This window comes from Pogonomyrmex barbatus, unplaced genomic scaffold (genome assembly GCF_055798465.1).
Source record: "Pogonomyrmex barbatus isolate J1 unplaced genomic scaffold, ASM5579846v1 scaffold1, whole genome shotgun sequence".
Lineage (NCBI taxonomy): Eukaryota > Metazoa > Arthropoda > Insecta > Hymenoptera > Formicidae > Pogonomyrmex > Pogonomyrmex barbatus.
In genome coordinates this window covers 21,207,479-21,224,304 of record NW_028297098.1, presented here as the reverse complement: position 1 = coordinate 21,224,304, position 16,826 = coordinate 21,207,479, and the positions used below count along the sequence as shown (strand labels likewise).

The following is a 16,826-nucleotide window of genomic DNA, read 5'->3' as shown; positions in this document are numbered from 1 at the left end:
TACAGTAAACATCGATTTCTTTTAATATACTGCTCGGCAAATATACCGCAAAAAATTGCAACTCTCAGAAAATATTTAGATATCAATGAAGAAGTAATTTATGATCTTTAAGTATAAATGAATATGTCAAAGAAAAAATAATCATAAACTTGTAGAAAAAATTAAGACATTTTCCAAGCATGAACCTCTCGTAGAAGCAGAGTAACATTTACATAAGATATTGTATTTCTTTGAATAGATTAAAAGATAATGACAAAAAACATGATCGCAAAAATTAAGACATTCATTAGAAACAGCATGGAAAAGTTTATTTTATGATTAATCAGGTTTGAAGTTGAACGAAAGTTCATTGATAACTACATTACAGGAAATTAATATAATGTATTTAAATGCAATGTGATGATTTTGTATTAAACATAATATTAATGTTTATTATCAACATATAATGGTTATTATTTCAATATATAATAATATGTAATAAATAAATAAATTTATTATCATTACAATATAATTAATACAATTGACATTTTAATCCATTAGATATATAACAAACTCATTAGAAGATATTATATGAAAAAAGATATTGATAACTGACTATTATAATTAAATTTGGCAAGATAACTTAAAACACACATAAAGTATCAATTACTCCTTTTCCAAATACCTTATCTTTAAGATAATTTTAATAAAAAAATTGTCAGAAAATGGATTGTGACAAAATTCTATGACAAAGAGTATCGATAACTAATTATAATTAAATTTAATAAGATAACTTACAGCACAAATGTCAATTAAATACCTATGTGTCTTTTTAAATATCTATTTATAATATTTAAGATAGCTTTAATAAAAAATTGTTAGAAAATGGATTGTGACAAAATTCTATTTCAATAACTATACTATTTGTGCTAATTAAAAAAATTACGAGCTATCTGTAAAATCAATACTCTTCACTAAAGAGGCAGCATGCATGCGGATATTAATTAATAAAGCGCTGTCTAGTAACGCGTGATCTCACTTGTTATCGGAGAGCCAACAGCGGTCAAAGATTACGCCGTGGCGTTATAATTAATGTAGCGATATCGTCATCAGGAGGAAATGAAGAGAGAGAGAGAGAGAGAGAGAGAGAGAGAGAGAGAGAGATGTTCATCAGAACATTTGAAGTGTGTCATGTTATATAGCACAAGTTCGACAAAATTCACATACGTTGGCGATAATGTCATATATATATCGCGTATCGTAAAATTATTTACAAGCGAGGGGGACAGCGGGGAGAATGCGGTACCGTTAAAGCCGCTTTATAAATAATCGGCTGGTGTATTTCCAGTCCCCTCCCCCCCCCCCTTCCTCGTTTACGCAACATCGCGCATAGGCGATAAGGATAAGCGCGAACATTGCCTTCGAACATGCTTGGTGAACGGGGCTCTTGCGAGGCCCCTCAGACCACAATGTAGTTCGCTTATCGTGGTTCTCTCACGAAGTTTTAATTTATCTCCTTAATTCACGCATACACGTACACTCATCTCTCATTCATCTGTCCGATTTCCCCGACCAAGTTTTCTCTTTTCTACCAAGTAACTTCCTATTCATTCATTAAATATATTTCCTGAAAAGTAAATGTAAAAATATTCCGGGCAGACTCCGCAGAATCGTTGGATTAAGTCAAGCGATAAGTGAGACATAAATTGTAAAATAAAACAAGTGATTATTTTTGAGAATCGTAAAGTTTGAAGCACAATTAATACCAATTAATATAGCAGTCGTCAGTGGTAGTTATCTCATCTACATTTGCAGTGATTGCAATTGGATTATTGACATCGTCGTGATACATATACATCTCACGATTTCATTAACATTTCAACATCATATTATTTTTCTCCGAAATGTATTTCTCCTCTCTCAAAATTGACTTGAACTGAATTTGAACGAGAGACGAGCACGTGTCCGGGCCCCAATGTTTCCCGATTCATGCCATTATCCGATTACGCGTTTCCTCAATTATCCTCTCATCGCTGGGAGAAGCACGCCATCACCACGATCGTAATTCGTCGATCGGTTTTCTCTGTCGAGCTGCCGGGCGAGTGAAAGAGACGGGGAGAGTAGACGGAGAAAGTATGCAGTGTTACGTCCGATCGTAAGCTTCCTGCTGCGGGCTCATTTCGCTCTACAATTGTAATTTTCGAGTTACGTTATCGTGACGAGGAAGAAGACGAAAGAGAGAACGTGAGTTTCTTTATGGCGTCCGTTCGGATTTCTCCGCGCGCCATAATCTAGATTTTTCGCGCATCGATGTCGTCGTTGTCGTCAACGCGATCAAGAAACCGCTTGCTGATTCTTTCACAAAAACACGTGCATAAAGCAGCTGTCCATTTTGATTACCATCACGGTGTCTCGATTGAGATATCTTAATCGATCATTATTCGGATAAAAGCTTAATTTTTGACCCACAAAATTTGTCTTTTGGTAACGATTTTTTTATATTTTATATGCTTTTATCATTTGTATCGCATTTATATAAAACAAATTCTTTTCTCTTGTCTCTTCACCATTTTTTTTCTCATAATTACTTTCGACGAAGACTAAGTAAGAGAATCGCGAAAAGAAGTAAGAGAAGCCTAAGTGATTTAAATAAGCGTCATAAAAAATAAAATAAAACTGCTGATATGAGATATCTTTTATAAAAATTGCAACGATCGAGTCGACGAAATCTCGAATGAGAGAAGCTCGTATTATCGTCGCCGTTATCAGCGAAGAAATCGTATTGCGCGAACGAGTTGCAGCTCACCCGACGTAACGCGAGTTATCATGAAAGAGGGAGAAGAAGTTGCGATGCAAGAAGCGAAAATACATAAAAATAGCCTCTTTCGCTTTCGCATAATCGCAAGGTCAGTGCGAAGCTGCCTCTACCAGGAGACGCCTTGCCTACGTCGGCAATCCTCTGAGCGCGATTGTCCATTGGAAGTTGAAGTCAATCAAGTCAGAGTCGAACTGCTGCTGATCGATCTTTTCGATATATTACGAAAACAAATTCATGTTTCATGAATTTTATAAATTATAAATGTTACAATTTGCAAAGTAATCACTCGCACTTATTGATTTACATTAATCTAATATACATAATCCTTATATTTCATATATCCCATGTTTCTGTCGTTTTGCTGGAGAAATTGCTCCTCTCGCAAATATCGCGTGAAAAAAGGAGAAATTTAATTTCGTTATCTGGTAGCCGGCATGAAACCTAACTTTCTGTCAAAAATAGTTATTATGGCAATTAAGTGAAGAAGCTTGTTTGTCACATAATCGTACGTTTGTACATTTACTTCCTACAGAGTGAAAGTACAGAAACTTTATTTATTTATATATATATATATATATATATATATATAATGATATATATATATATATATATATATATATATATGTAAAACATGTAATTAATTTTATTATATATAGTATGTAATTTTTTGATGGCTCTATATATGAATCACGTGTAATAGTACGATGAAACAATGTTTCTTCTCTTTAAAGAGAGATTATACCTTTAAATTCTGCATATAATACTATTTATATTTAATTACATACCATTCTAGATATCATTTTATTAAATTTCATAGGACAATATTGCAAAGAGTGTTTTGATAAAAATTAATTTTGACAATTAATTTTATTTTACTTAATTGTACTAAAACGTTTAAAAAAAAAACATTATTTTAAAACGGAATAAGAATAAGGTTGGCGCGAATAATAAAAAAGTTTTACTTGATCTTGCAGTAAGAAATATCTTTTGTGGTTAAGAGAAAGGAGTTGCATCATGAAATATCGCGATCTATCTTACGTGTCGCTTGTCAACAGATGTTGGATAGAAAGTTTTCGCTAATCGATCAACGAAATCTTCGCAATGAGTCTTCACCTTTCTTACCGAGGATTATAAGCAAGCAAATACAATTTCAACAAGACATCAATCGTTCATTGCTATTTCAATTCGTGAACAATATTATTGAATAAATAATACATTAGACGAAATTAATTAATTAATTAATCTTTATCATTCTTTGAGATCTTTTTTGAGAAACTTTTCTCGTTCTTGAAATCTTTTCTTCTATTGTTTTTTAGATTACAAAAGAAATTATACAAGTAAATATAAAATATAAAAATTGAAAATGGTTCGTGGATTTAAATCATTAATTTTAATGAATTGAATTTTCATGAATTTTAGAAATATTTTAGTTGACTTTTCTTCTTATTAATAACGTTTTGCGACATTTATAACTTACAAATTAATCGATCAGAAGAATAAAAAAAAACTCACGTTATGGAAGAAGGTATCCGCCGGTTTGACATCACCTGCACACACAAATGCAAAGATAAAAATATTAAAAATGTAGAACGTTCGAAGTATGGCTATATCTTTTTCTTCCTTATCTACTGTTATTTATCTTAATTTTGTTATGTCCTCATGTGTATGACGTAATTTTTGCCTCGCATCCGCGATAAGTTAAATTCAGCTACTAATCGCGTATTTCCTATTTATCGATATAAAATTATGAAGATAGACGTAAATACGCGTGATCCAGAAGCAAAATAGGTTTATACGCTGTTACATTGCGATCGACTGAGCGATATTACAAGACGTGAAAAAACACTGGGTGCTTGACAGCTGCTATATAATACCGTTTACAAACAAGCTGTCTATTTAAATCGTAGTTCCAGGTATACCATTTCGCAAATGCAAATAGCGACGGCTAAACAAACGATCGATACGAGAAACTGCTGTTATATTTTCTCGATCAATTTAATTGCATCGATAGGATTGAAATTAAAACAAAAATTAATCATCATTAAAAATAAATGTACATTAGAAGTAAAAATCAAATAATGCAAAAGACCTTTAACAAGTGTTCAAATTTTGCTTACTCTTTACCTTTATTATTTAGTTAGATGATAATAATGAATTTTCTTAAACTTGTTTTGTGAAAAATTAATTATGCCAATATTTATATAACATAATAAAATATTATTTAATAATGTAAAAACAATTATAAAATAGACGAGGAAATCTTTTTAAATAAATACTTTTTTCCTGATTTATAAAACGGAAATAAAATAAGTATAAACGAAAATATTTTGCCGTTTTTGATTAGTCGGGAAATTTTTCGCAAACCGCAAATGCTTTCGCTGTCGCGGAAAGACAGCGAAAAGGAATCAAGTCTACGTTCGACGGGAAAGCGAAAGTAGACACCGCGGTGACTCGTTTCGCTCCTCGAGCGTTATAGACACTCCAGAAGCAACGAAAGCGATAAAGGACACCGGAGTGCCTACTGTGTCGGGATAAAGAGAGCGGAGAGGGAAGGGGAGGGGAGGGTTAAACGCGAAATACATAACGACGAAGTTATTGTCGAGACCGTGGCCCGTATTCTCAACGCGTGATTTAGCTCCGAATACGGCGGCGATGATCGCGCAAGATAGCGAATTTTCATGTCAGAAAACTAAAAGTCGGAACAAAATTAGTGGCATTTAACATTAAATCGGAGCAACTCTATGCGTAGAATTTATAAATTTATAATTTATTCGAGACGTAATATTGCATCATACATTCATGACATAATTTTGTAGCTTTTTAATTCGATAAAATCTTTAATTGATTAAAAAGTAAATTGTTCTATTCAATTGTTCGTTCCTGGCCACTAATATCTTGACTTTCTTCGATAAACGCCTACTCTCGAAATCTGGCATTCGGATATTGGCAGTCGGGAGAAAGTACGACAGTCATGAGAATTTGTCGCGTCACGACAGATTGGATGGGTCCTTGATATAATTGCCATTTAAATCAACTAAATTCTTTGAAACTAAATTTGATTCAATTTGCTTTCTATCATTGTTAGATACTACATCACGAATAATCGGTTTATTTTATCTGAATATCTCGAGATTGAACATTTGAGAGAATTAACATTTCATCTTATAAATTACAAAAAAATAAAATTTTTTTTTCACAGAGACATGTATTTAAAGATAGTTTTACATCTATTTCTTTAAAGACTGGCACTTAAAAATTTTGTTTTTAATACTAATTACGATATAATCAATACAAATGTTATTAGTAATAAAAGAAATTATTACTGTGAAATTACTAGAAATTATTAATATGAAAATTTTTATGAAAATTTATTATCACATAGGAATATATTACATGTAAAAAATATTTTATTGTTAAATAACAATTATTAAATTGATATAATATGTATATAATACACAAAATTGTGTATATAATACACAAAAAAGTAGCTAATATAAAAATATAGGTAGAATTTCAATTATTTCAATTTAATTGACAAAATAAATTTTTTTAATTTCCCCATGTCTCTTTTATTTTCTTATTCTGTTGTTATTAATCCATCTCTCTCTCTCTCTCTCTCTCTCTCTCTCTCTCTCTCTCTCTCTCTCTCATCAAATCTACTGCTAAAATAGTTCTAAAAACTGTGCCGTCTTTATGCGTGCCATTATACAAAAGCATCCGTTCCGATTAAATAGCAAGTTAATTCAGGATATATAGCTCATGTCAACCTCGTGCACGTTGACGATCGCGCTCACTCACCGAGAAGCATCTGCTCCAGTTTACGACGGTCCACGCGGAAGCGTTCCTGATGCAGGTCCTCGGGATCATTGATGCCCAGTAGGGCCGCGAGGTCATGCAGCTCCTCGCGGCTCTCGAAACCGGACTTGCCGGACACGCTGGTGGTCGCGGTGCCCTCCGATGTCTCCGACATCGTTTCCGCCGCCCGCCGTGGTTCGCCATTGTTCACCACCATCTCGTCGGGCCTCATCCTGCCGTCCGACGAGCGACGCGTCCGCCGCGGCCTCCGCCTACCTCACCCACGTCGCGACACTGCCAACAGGAAATAGAATAGCTCAAAATAGAAATTAGACATCACTCATTCGATACGCCGTATTTCCCAAAGAATTGAAAACCTGATCGACGAAGGCGCGACGATATTATTAGGTAACATCTCGGTCGGGGAGTGTGGGGGGGGGGGGGGAGGAAGGGCGCTAGGTATACATTCCATCCCAATGAAATTATCACGCGGGACGTTCTCATCCAGAGTTAATATCACGCAAGATGATTTTCGGAGAATACGGGGAGATTTCGAATTCCCCCCGTTTTCCCGGTTTATTTAAATGCGTATTTTTTGTCAGTGCGCTCCATGTGGTTCTCGTCTTTTGAGGCGATCTCCCTCCCTCGTTCATATTGAACCGCGCAAAAATGCGATCACGTGTCAGGATCAGCAAACAGGTGGATGTCATTCACCGTACACCACGTGCACGTTACGACGGTTTAATCAGGATCACGTGAATTCCCGATAATCAGGATCACGTGAGTCGTCTCTTCAGCGCATAATTTATGTCCCTAATTATCGGATTCCTCGACAATTCCCCCTACCTACCGAGTAGAAGGCTCTATTCGGAAAAGACGAACCGAATTTCGCATTATTTATAAGCTCATGTTCGTTTATAAAATTCAACGTTTTCTTCCGCGTGCAGCAAATTCGCCGAAATTCCTTCATTATTCCGGGCAAGAAACCGGCTTGTTTGCTTCTGCATGGTTCATAGTCTGTGCGAAAAAAAAGGTAAACATCACGTAGGCAATACCAATCACGAGGAGTCACGTAGACGTAATTTTATACTCTAAACGGAGAGGCAGATAAGTCTCAACTCGACTCGAGTTCGACGACCATTAGACAAATTATTGTTTCCATTATTATTACCATATAAACCAGTAATTGTATGCGCGGCGTAATAATAATAACAACAACGACGACAATAATAAAATATTTAATTTTTAATTGTTATAAAAAATCGTGCTCTATTTTTCTTGAACTCGGAAATTTTGAGAAAGCGAGAAAACATCGATAGAATGTTCGAATTCGAAAAATTGAGTCGTTAAACATGCCGTTTGATCGTAAATTTCAACTTTCGGTTCTTTCCGGAATTTCCGGAAACTCCAGGAAATCGAGAGAAATTCTTTTCTAGAATAATATCCTCGAATATATAAATGTTGCAATGCCGAGATAGCAATGCAGGGAGCATTTCATTTTCGACTCTGGGTGCTTTATTCCCGTATTCCCGTATCAATTTTGCGGATATATTCGACGGCACCGTATCGTGAATATATAAACTATCCGACTATTAGGTCAAACGTGTAAACTGTGAGAAGTGTTGGCGGTTCTTCGGAATAACATCACTTCGCCACGCGGAACTATCGATTTGAAATAACCGAGGTGATATCTCGAAACGAGACTAAATCTAAAAGTACAGGCCGCGGATTATTCCGAAACGAAAATAGATAGACGGACAGCGGTGCTTGCGTTGCTGAAGGCAGCTGAAGACGCTGGTATCCGTCCTGAGGGATGCGGAACCTACATACGGAAGGGATATAATTTTGATATCCGGAATACATCGACACACTTCACATCACTGTCGCCCAAAGACGCGAACTGACCTGCACGATGACGATGGCACTGTCTTGATTTAATTATCGAGGCGGTGATGCGATGTCGCGGGGCCTGATCCTGGTCCCGCCGGTGGGTCTCTGTCTCTTCGTCCCGGGTCTGGTCCTCGTCCTCGCCGCTGCTGCCGTCCAACTCGATCGGCGGCAGCGCTGTAACCTGTCGTTGTAATCGACGCGAACGAACGAGCGAGCGAGTGAGCGAGCGATCGGGCGAGCGAGCGACGGTGTGCGGCGCGGTGTAAACAAAATATGGCGGTGGTAACAAGTAAAAGGGGAGTTACCCCGGAGGGGGTGGCGGGGCGTGAGGGGCCACGGCACCGTTTCTCGGAATCCGAGCCGATTTTCGGGGTAAGTAGCGACCACGGGACGACGACCAATCGCGGCGCGTGGTACCGGCACCGATTCACCCGGTTTTTGTCGTCGTGCTATCCTCACTCTTGAGGAACGCTCCTCGCCCCGGCACCACCGGCGTCGCGCTCGCTACCGGATCGCGTCGATGTATCGTGTATAATATGTATGTGTATATATACACAAGTAATGGGGAGACCTTCACCAGCGGAAGAACGCTGGCAAAAAATTGTTTTCTTGGACACGTGTCGGAGAGCAGCGTGTGTTACACGTCCGGCGCGTGGAACTCATTTTCGAAACGATTTCGCGCTTCCAACGATCGGACTGGGGGTGAAATCGCGGAGAAAATCAAAGGAGAGAGTGGTGTGTGCAGGCAGAATTTTGCAGGGATTATCAACGGTCCAGGGATGGGCGTGAAAAAAAACGTGAGAAAAGATTTCTCGTTGACGGATGCAATGTATGTAATAAACTATGTAAATTTTATATTTTATTTATATTGTTGATGAAATGTGTATATTTATATATATATATATATATATATATATATACAGATACTGAATTTAAAAGAAAAATTCGTTCCTCTTTGATGAAAACACTGGATGCCGAGACATTTCTTTCCTTCCTAATTCCGAAATTCAAGACGGAGCTTTACTCGTCAATCCTACGATCGCACGATATAATCCCAGATTTTAAAATTTCTCGACAATAAGCCGTTGCGTTAAGCCATTGTTCCTTCGTAAGCTAATAACGGAGAAGTGAAATTAAATTTCTTTCTAGCAGGAGATTAAACAGAATCTTGAACATCTCATTTAATTTTGCCTCGATGTAATCTCGAGGCTAATGAAATTGTCAATTCGACGAAATGTGCGGTTCCCCGGAGCGCCGGTTACATACCTCTCTCTTTCTCTCCGATGTGATTCATGCGCGCCGATCAGCAGATGGTGAAACAGCCGCGTGTATCGCGCGCCAATTTGAAAGCGGATGTATTGATGCACGCACGTACGCACGCACGCACGCACGCACGCACGCGGGAACGGAAAGTTAACCGCATACTGTACTGTGCGGTGGCACATTCCCTCCTTTGACTCCTGAATACGCGTGACGTAAGCCTCATCGTTATCGCGTTGGTACCGCCGCCGGTCTCTTTATTCGTTCTACGCGATCCGTATCTCTTCTAATGTCTTTTCTTTTTTTTCCCAAAAACTTTCTTCGTTTAATCGCATCCTATTTTTCGCACGACATAATCCCAGATTTTGAAATTTCTCGACAATAAGCCACGCGTTAAACCATTGTTCCTTCTTAAGCTTAATAACGAAGAAGTTCCTGGACGCCTGGTGGTTTCTTCGCCAGGACGTACACTTTTTTTTATTGCACGTATCCCTCTTTCCTTCCTTGAGCTTTCTTTTCTCTTCTATTTATCCTATCCTTTATTTTTCTTCTTCCTCTCTAACAAATATTCGTTCGTATCAGGGCTCAATCTCATTCGTCTCTCTTCATATCTACACCTGCATACATCTGCATACATAGGTACGAAAAATGATCTTTATTAATTTTTTACTTTCTCCCTCTCTTTTTTTGATAGTGCGTCATGAATTTCCTCGCTTTATTTCCTTGCTTTATTTTTCTCTTTCACTACATGTCACATTGATTCTTTCGTTTGATTCTGCGTTTTCTGTTCTACTGAACGTCAAGTCTTATCGCTGCATTTGCGCATTCCTTATCTATACTTTTTTCTATTTGGTCCCTCTCTTTTTCTCTCTCTTTTTCTCATTTTCGCAACAAAGAGTCAAAATGACATTCATTTGTCAAACATTTATCGGGGCACGTGGTATAATATACATACAATGCGATATATTCATTGCATACGTAATGCATATGATAATACTATAATTATTACTATATGCACTATTATTATTATATGCACGCAATATAAATATTGAAAATCCAGTGCTGAAATTCTATGGTTCACGTTATTCATGATAATATATATTAAAATACGGTTATAATATACATATAATAAAATATATGTTGAAAAATAAAAATAATGTTAACGAACACTGAGAAAATTATATATGAATATTTACGCTTCAACATTTAACATAACAGAAATAATAAATTGTGAAACTATTCAACAAAATTATTAGAATTTTCGTTGTGTTATTAGAACTTTATCTAATATAATAATATTCATTAGTTTTTTTACATAATATATCTAACAATATAGAAGAAATAAATACTAACATATATAACAATATAGAAGAAATAAAGAAAAGAGACAAGGTAAAATGACGGTTACAATTATGGATCACTTAAAGTTAAAATATCTTTTGTTTATTTGGATAAATTTGTCAGTTTAATATTAAAAAATATTAATAATATATAAATATATTAATAATATTAATATAAAAACAGTAAATATTATAATTTCAGGGAAAAATTACATTTTGATGTAATTTCATTTCTAATTACATATTTTCGATGTTTACCTTTTTAATATTAAATTATATATAATTTTATATTATATAATTTTATATTAATGTTTAAATTCACATTATTTTAATTTATATAATATAATAATGTATTTAACAATCGTCAATCAAAAATTTCATAGTAATTTAATGTCAAGGAATTATTAAGGAAAGCAACGTTCTGCTTTCTTTTCTTGAATAGTAGCAATATTTAAGAAAGTAATTGTCAACTATAATGATTATAAAAAACCTAGGAAATATACAATATTTATATATTAAACACTACAAAGAGTGTAAAAGAATAAAAATTAATATTATAAATTTTATTAACTTTATTACTATATATATCTTTGTAATTTATCATCTGTAATTTATCTATCATCTGTATTTATCATCTTTATCATCTATATTATCATCTGTATTTATCATCTTTGTAATTTATCATCTTTAGATCTGTTTTTTTCAGCTAAACTTCTTGCACAGTTCATCTTTTTTCTTTTTCTTTCTAACATCAACAAAAGAAAAGGAAAAACAAAAGATGAACTGTGTAAAAAATTCAGCTGAAGGGAACAGATCTTTTGTAACTTTGATTTAAAATTAGAACTCGACTTATAATTGGGACTATCACTTTACATGATTCGAAGAACGCAAAGTATATTTATGTTATCATTCTTCCTATCCTTTAAATTTATAAATATATACAGGATATATAATGTATCCGATCTTTTACGCATCTTAACATTGTTTTATTAATATTTTTAATAATGAAAACGAATTATATGTTTGTATTAAATTTTGTTTTTGAAGTGTAAAAAATTAAAATTTATAATATTTATTTGTAGTAATCAATATCAAATACCTCTAATCTTTAATAAGTTGTATCAACAGACGATACTATCGATCTGAAAGATTTTTTTTATAGATGGCGTATCATATAATTAATTATATATTTTTTTTAATCTTTTGACGTTACGCGTGACTGTACATTTTTTAAATAAAAGAAAATTTTTTTAAATCTTTTTCTTTTTTGTTTTTTTAATATATTATTTTTATGTATTATTTTGTACCGCAGTTTATGTAAATAATACACACAGATAATTTTATTTTACAAACTTGCGAAGCTCGTGACATAAAAACAGCGTGACAAATGCAGTGAACATTATTATCGACATGACTGCCATCGGCCTCAAATGGCGTAATCTCGGTTGGCGTTACTATCGTCAGAGAACTATCATTGAGTGATCCCGTTGTCAATCGCTAACATCATATGTAATAAGAGGTTAGGTTCAGCATATCATAGCTTCGACGATTTTAAAAAATTTTCAACATGAAAATTGAAACAGAACATTAGAGAAGAAAAGGAAACGATATTTCTTGAAGGGAATAAATAAAGAAATATCGAGAATGTAATTTCTTGATTCTGCATTGTATGATTAATAATCGTTTGCACTGTATGAATAATAATCGAGATCAATCGAGGTAAGTCTTCAAGTGTTTCAAGTGCGAATATGAATAACACGAATTACGTTGTGTCCCTGACGTCAGCTTCATCTTCCTGGCGCCGATGATGTGATTGTGTGAAATAAGACGACGCAAGAACTCGCTGAACATGTTCATGACGTGAAAAAGGATGCAAACGATGCTGCAAGCTCGTTGGGAACGCTCTCAGAAACGAAAGAAACTCTTGGCTCAGACGGTAAATGCTGAAACCTATTCGAAAGAAAGAAACAACTAATATATATTTAAATGTATATATTAAAGTTAAATAAACATCAGCAGCCTCATGTATTTGTTTTGTTTGCAGCTGGGAGTTTCGAGCGTAGACGAACTACGACAGATTCTAGGAACGGATGTGGAAGACACGCAGAAAAAAAGAGGCAGGCTATCCAGTGATAAATCTGACAGTGCGATCAAGGATTTGAAGGACGATGTTGCTCCGACAGATGAGATTGTTTATAAGGATTCCTCGACATTCTTGAAGGTATTGGCATTTTATATTGATATTCTGTATGTTTCCATTGAACTATCTGTCTAAGCTATCTTACGTATTTAAAGGGAACGCAGTCGTCGAATCCACACAATGACTATTGTCAACATTTTATCGACACTGGCCAACGGCCACAGAATTTTATTAGAGACGTGGGACTAGCGGATAGATTCGAAGAGTACCCAAAACTACGCGAATTGATCAAGTTAAAGGATGATCTAATTGCAGAGACCGCGACTCCACCAATGTATCTAAAAACAGACCTGCTGTCATATAACCTGAAAGAACTCAATTGTAAATTTGATGTCATTCTTATAGAGCCACCTTTGGAAGAGTATCAGAGAACATGCGGCGCGACTAATGTACAGCTTTGGAACTGGGACCAAGTTAGTCTCGCGTAGTTAAATCACATGTTTACTTTTAAGTTAAATTTTTGAAATTTTCTTAATAAATATTTCTTAATAAATTTTCTTAATAAATAAAAATTTAAAATATATATATATATATATATATATTTATTTATATTTAGATATATTTGACAAATAAAATTCCTGATAGTTACTATTTAAAAATAATAACGAGTAAATACACCCATATTTCATTCGTAATATTTATATTTTTGATAAAGTATTAAAAAGTTTTCACTTTCGAATTATTTATAATTTTTATTTCTTTTGTCTTAAATTTTCAAACGAAGTTAATTATTATCGATGTAATTAATTCTCTATGTAGATAATGGAGTTGGATATTGGTGAGGTGGCTGCCAATCGGAGTTTCGTATTTTTATGGTGTGGTAGCAGCGATGGATTGGACATGGGACGATTTTGTTTACGAAAGTGGGGTTTCCGCCGTTGCGAAGATATCTGTTGGATCCGCACCAACATCAACAATCCAGGTCACAGCAAGAATCTGGACAGTAAGGCCGTGCTGCAGAGAACAAAAGAACACTGCCTAATGGGTATTAAGGGAACGGTGCGACGTTCCACGGATGGAGATTTCATTCATGCTAACGTTGACATTGATCTCATAATATCCGAGGAGCCTGATTATGGTTCTATCGAGAAACCTGTAGAGATTTTTCACATCATCGAGCACTTCTGCCTCGGCCGAAGAAGGTACAAAAATACAAATATACAAATACAAATATAATTATTCAAAATTGTTTTTTTTTAATTTTAGTATAAAATCGAATTATTTGGTAAAACGTAGACAAGTATGGAATTTTTTTATTTTAATAGCATTATGTAATATTAACTATATTAAAATTAATATAGTTTATTTAAAAATAAAATTTGATATAAAACAAAAAATGAATAAAAAATTAAATTCAAAAAATTAAATTAGTTTTTCTTAAAGAAAAAATATTTATAAAGTTACAGAAGTTACAGAAAGTTAATTTAAAATTTTTTCAGTATTTATTTTTTTTAAATATCCTTAATATTTTATTTGTATTCAGGTTACATCTTTTTGGTCGTGATAGCACCATCAGGCCTGGTTGGCTCACTGTCGGTCCGGAATTAACAAATACAAATTTTAATGCGGATCTTTATCAGAGTTACTTCACAAATGGTCAGATTACTACTGGTTGCACCGAAAGAATAGAAGCGCTCAGACCAAAATCCCCGCCGCCGAAAAGTAAGGTGTCCGGTCGAGGAAGAGGAGGCTTCAATCGTGGCAGAGGCAGAGGAAGATAAATAAATTACGGAATCCTATTATATGTCTTTCGAATATTAATATAATAGACATATAAGATATGAAAATATGGATAAAGAAATAAGTACGTAGGATATACAAGATGTTTTTCTTCCCTTATTTCATAGAATGTGTCACAACTTTTAATATTTTTCGATCATTTTTGAATCATTCTGTTATTGGCAAACTTGCTGGAATAATCATTGAATTTGTTCATCAATATCATGTCTTTCATTAATCTTATACTTAAAAAACAAGATTTTTATAATCTGCTTAAAATCCTTGAAATTTTCCAAGGAAAAATCAAGTTCGCATTTTATAAAAAGTCTACAAAATAATTAAACATTAAACAATAAACAAAATATTTAAAAAAATATATAATATACCATGCATGAAATAGTAAAATCAGGATGTTTTATGGATATTATATAGGATTTTTATACCGCACAAGGAATAGGATAAAAAAAATAAAGATAAAACATATTGTTTTAATATCAAACTTATTGTTATTGCAAGGTACATCGTAAAAAACGCAATTTGTCATTTGAACGCATTATTACATGTAACTTAATTATCTGAATAGTATATAGTATTGCCTCTATCTTTAGATCATTAACGATAAATCGGACTGCCAGAGTCGCAGCTTAAGGAAGGAAGGGCTGTTCAAATAAGACACTAAAAAGATCGCGTAAGATCCAAATTCGACGAATTTTCAACTAGATCGCATCTAATTGCATTATAAATCGCACTAGGAACAAATGAATATACGTACATATATATAAAAATAAAATATATATATTTCGTTGTTATGTTGCGGAAGCAAGAAATCGTAAACTTCGTCTTACGAATAGGATTATATTAAATAATAGCGAAGGATTCGTTCTCGAGAGAACAAAGAAAGGCGCACGCTCCTTGTCAGTCATTTAGAATTATCTCCGAGTTACAAAAGCAGCAAAATTCTAGACAAAAAAACAAAAATAAAACTTCGAAACTTTATATTATTATGACTTTTATAATTATTATGGCATGCTTTCGAAGCCTTCCGTTTTATATCTTTTATTCGTACAAAATTCTTCTGTCATAGTTCAGGTAAAATAAATGCTTTCCGCATAAAGCAACATTTAATGGACACGATTTATTTCAAAGATAATGAATCACCATGCTAATCACAAGTGATGATGAACATGTTCAGATGTCACTGTCGCGTGCGTATTCAATAAGAAAATTAACGCGATTAATTTATGAGAAATTTAGCTGCTTTAATTTTCATGTAAAACCTGTCCTTTGTTAACGGTTAATGATTTCCTTAAACATATACTCTCAACGATATCGTTAAAAAAAAAAAAAAAAAAATTAACGCCACGCTCGTTCAGAAAGGCAGAGAAAGGTAATTAATTTAAATCTGAGATCAAGTCACGTATTTTGTACTCTATAGGCTGAGTCGAGTAATTAATTTATAATATATACCATAAATATATAGAGTTCTTAAAATTAAGATCGCCGTCAGCAAAGAAGAAAGAAATACGCAAACTTACAAAATAGTTTTATTGGTCCCAGTAAAGCTTCTGGTGAATGAAATGAATCTATCTGAGGCAAAATTCCGCAAAGTCCGTTTGAATATAATTTTGTATAGAGATGCTAGTATAGCGACGGATATACATATATTTCGTTTCTAATTTATAAAGAGCGGATTCTATTGAGATGAGGTCACAAAAGATCGTATCTACGTGCCGGAGTCACGATGTACTTGTATATATTTGCAACAAAACTTAAGCTCCTATTGCGGAATAACATGCGAGATTTATTCTACTACAACAGAAGATGT

General features: G+C 34.1%; 2 protein-coding genes across 4 annotated transcripts in view; one reads left to right on the top strand and one right to left on the bottom strand.

The window, feature by feature from the left end:
* The window catches only part of BicC (protein bicaudal C), a 59,251-nt gene that overhangs the window by 27,481 nt on the left and 14,944 nt on the right, over positions 1-16,826 (bottom strand). For 2 of the 3 annotated variants that reach the window (XM_089085374.1, XM_089085376.1), the window contains exons 1-3: positions 8,498-8,640; positions 6,596-6,886; positions 4,310-4,344 (exon numbers count right to left, since the gene is read on the bottom strand). In XM_089085374.1, coding sequence (XP_088941500.1) covers positions 4,310-4,344; positions 6,596-6,824 — 264 coding nt within the window. In that variant the 5' untranslated portion in view covers positions 6,825-6,886; positions 8,498-8,640. Of the gene's footprint in view, positions 1-4,309; positions 4,345-6,595; positions 6,887-8,497; positions 8,641-16,826 lie in introns of those variants that run through there. The other variant, XM_089085375.1, reaches the window with a different exon arrangement.
* Positions 12,487-15,221, top strand: Mettl14 (methyltransferase like 14). The gene is made up of 6 exons (XM_011638156.3): positions 12,487-12,801; positions 12,868-13,018; positions 13,127-13,303; positions 13,378-13,695; positions 14,042-14,424; positions 14,766-15,221. Exons 2-6 carry the CDS (start codon positions 12,953-12,955, stop codon positions 15,001-15,003), a joined length of 1,182 nt encoding a protein of 393 aa, XP_011636458.2. The 5' UTR covers positions 12,487-12,801; positions 12,868-12,952; the 3' UTR covers positions 15,004-15,221.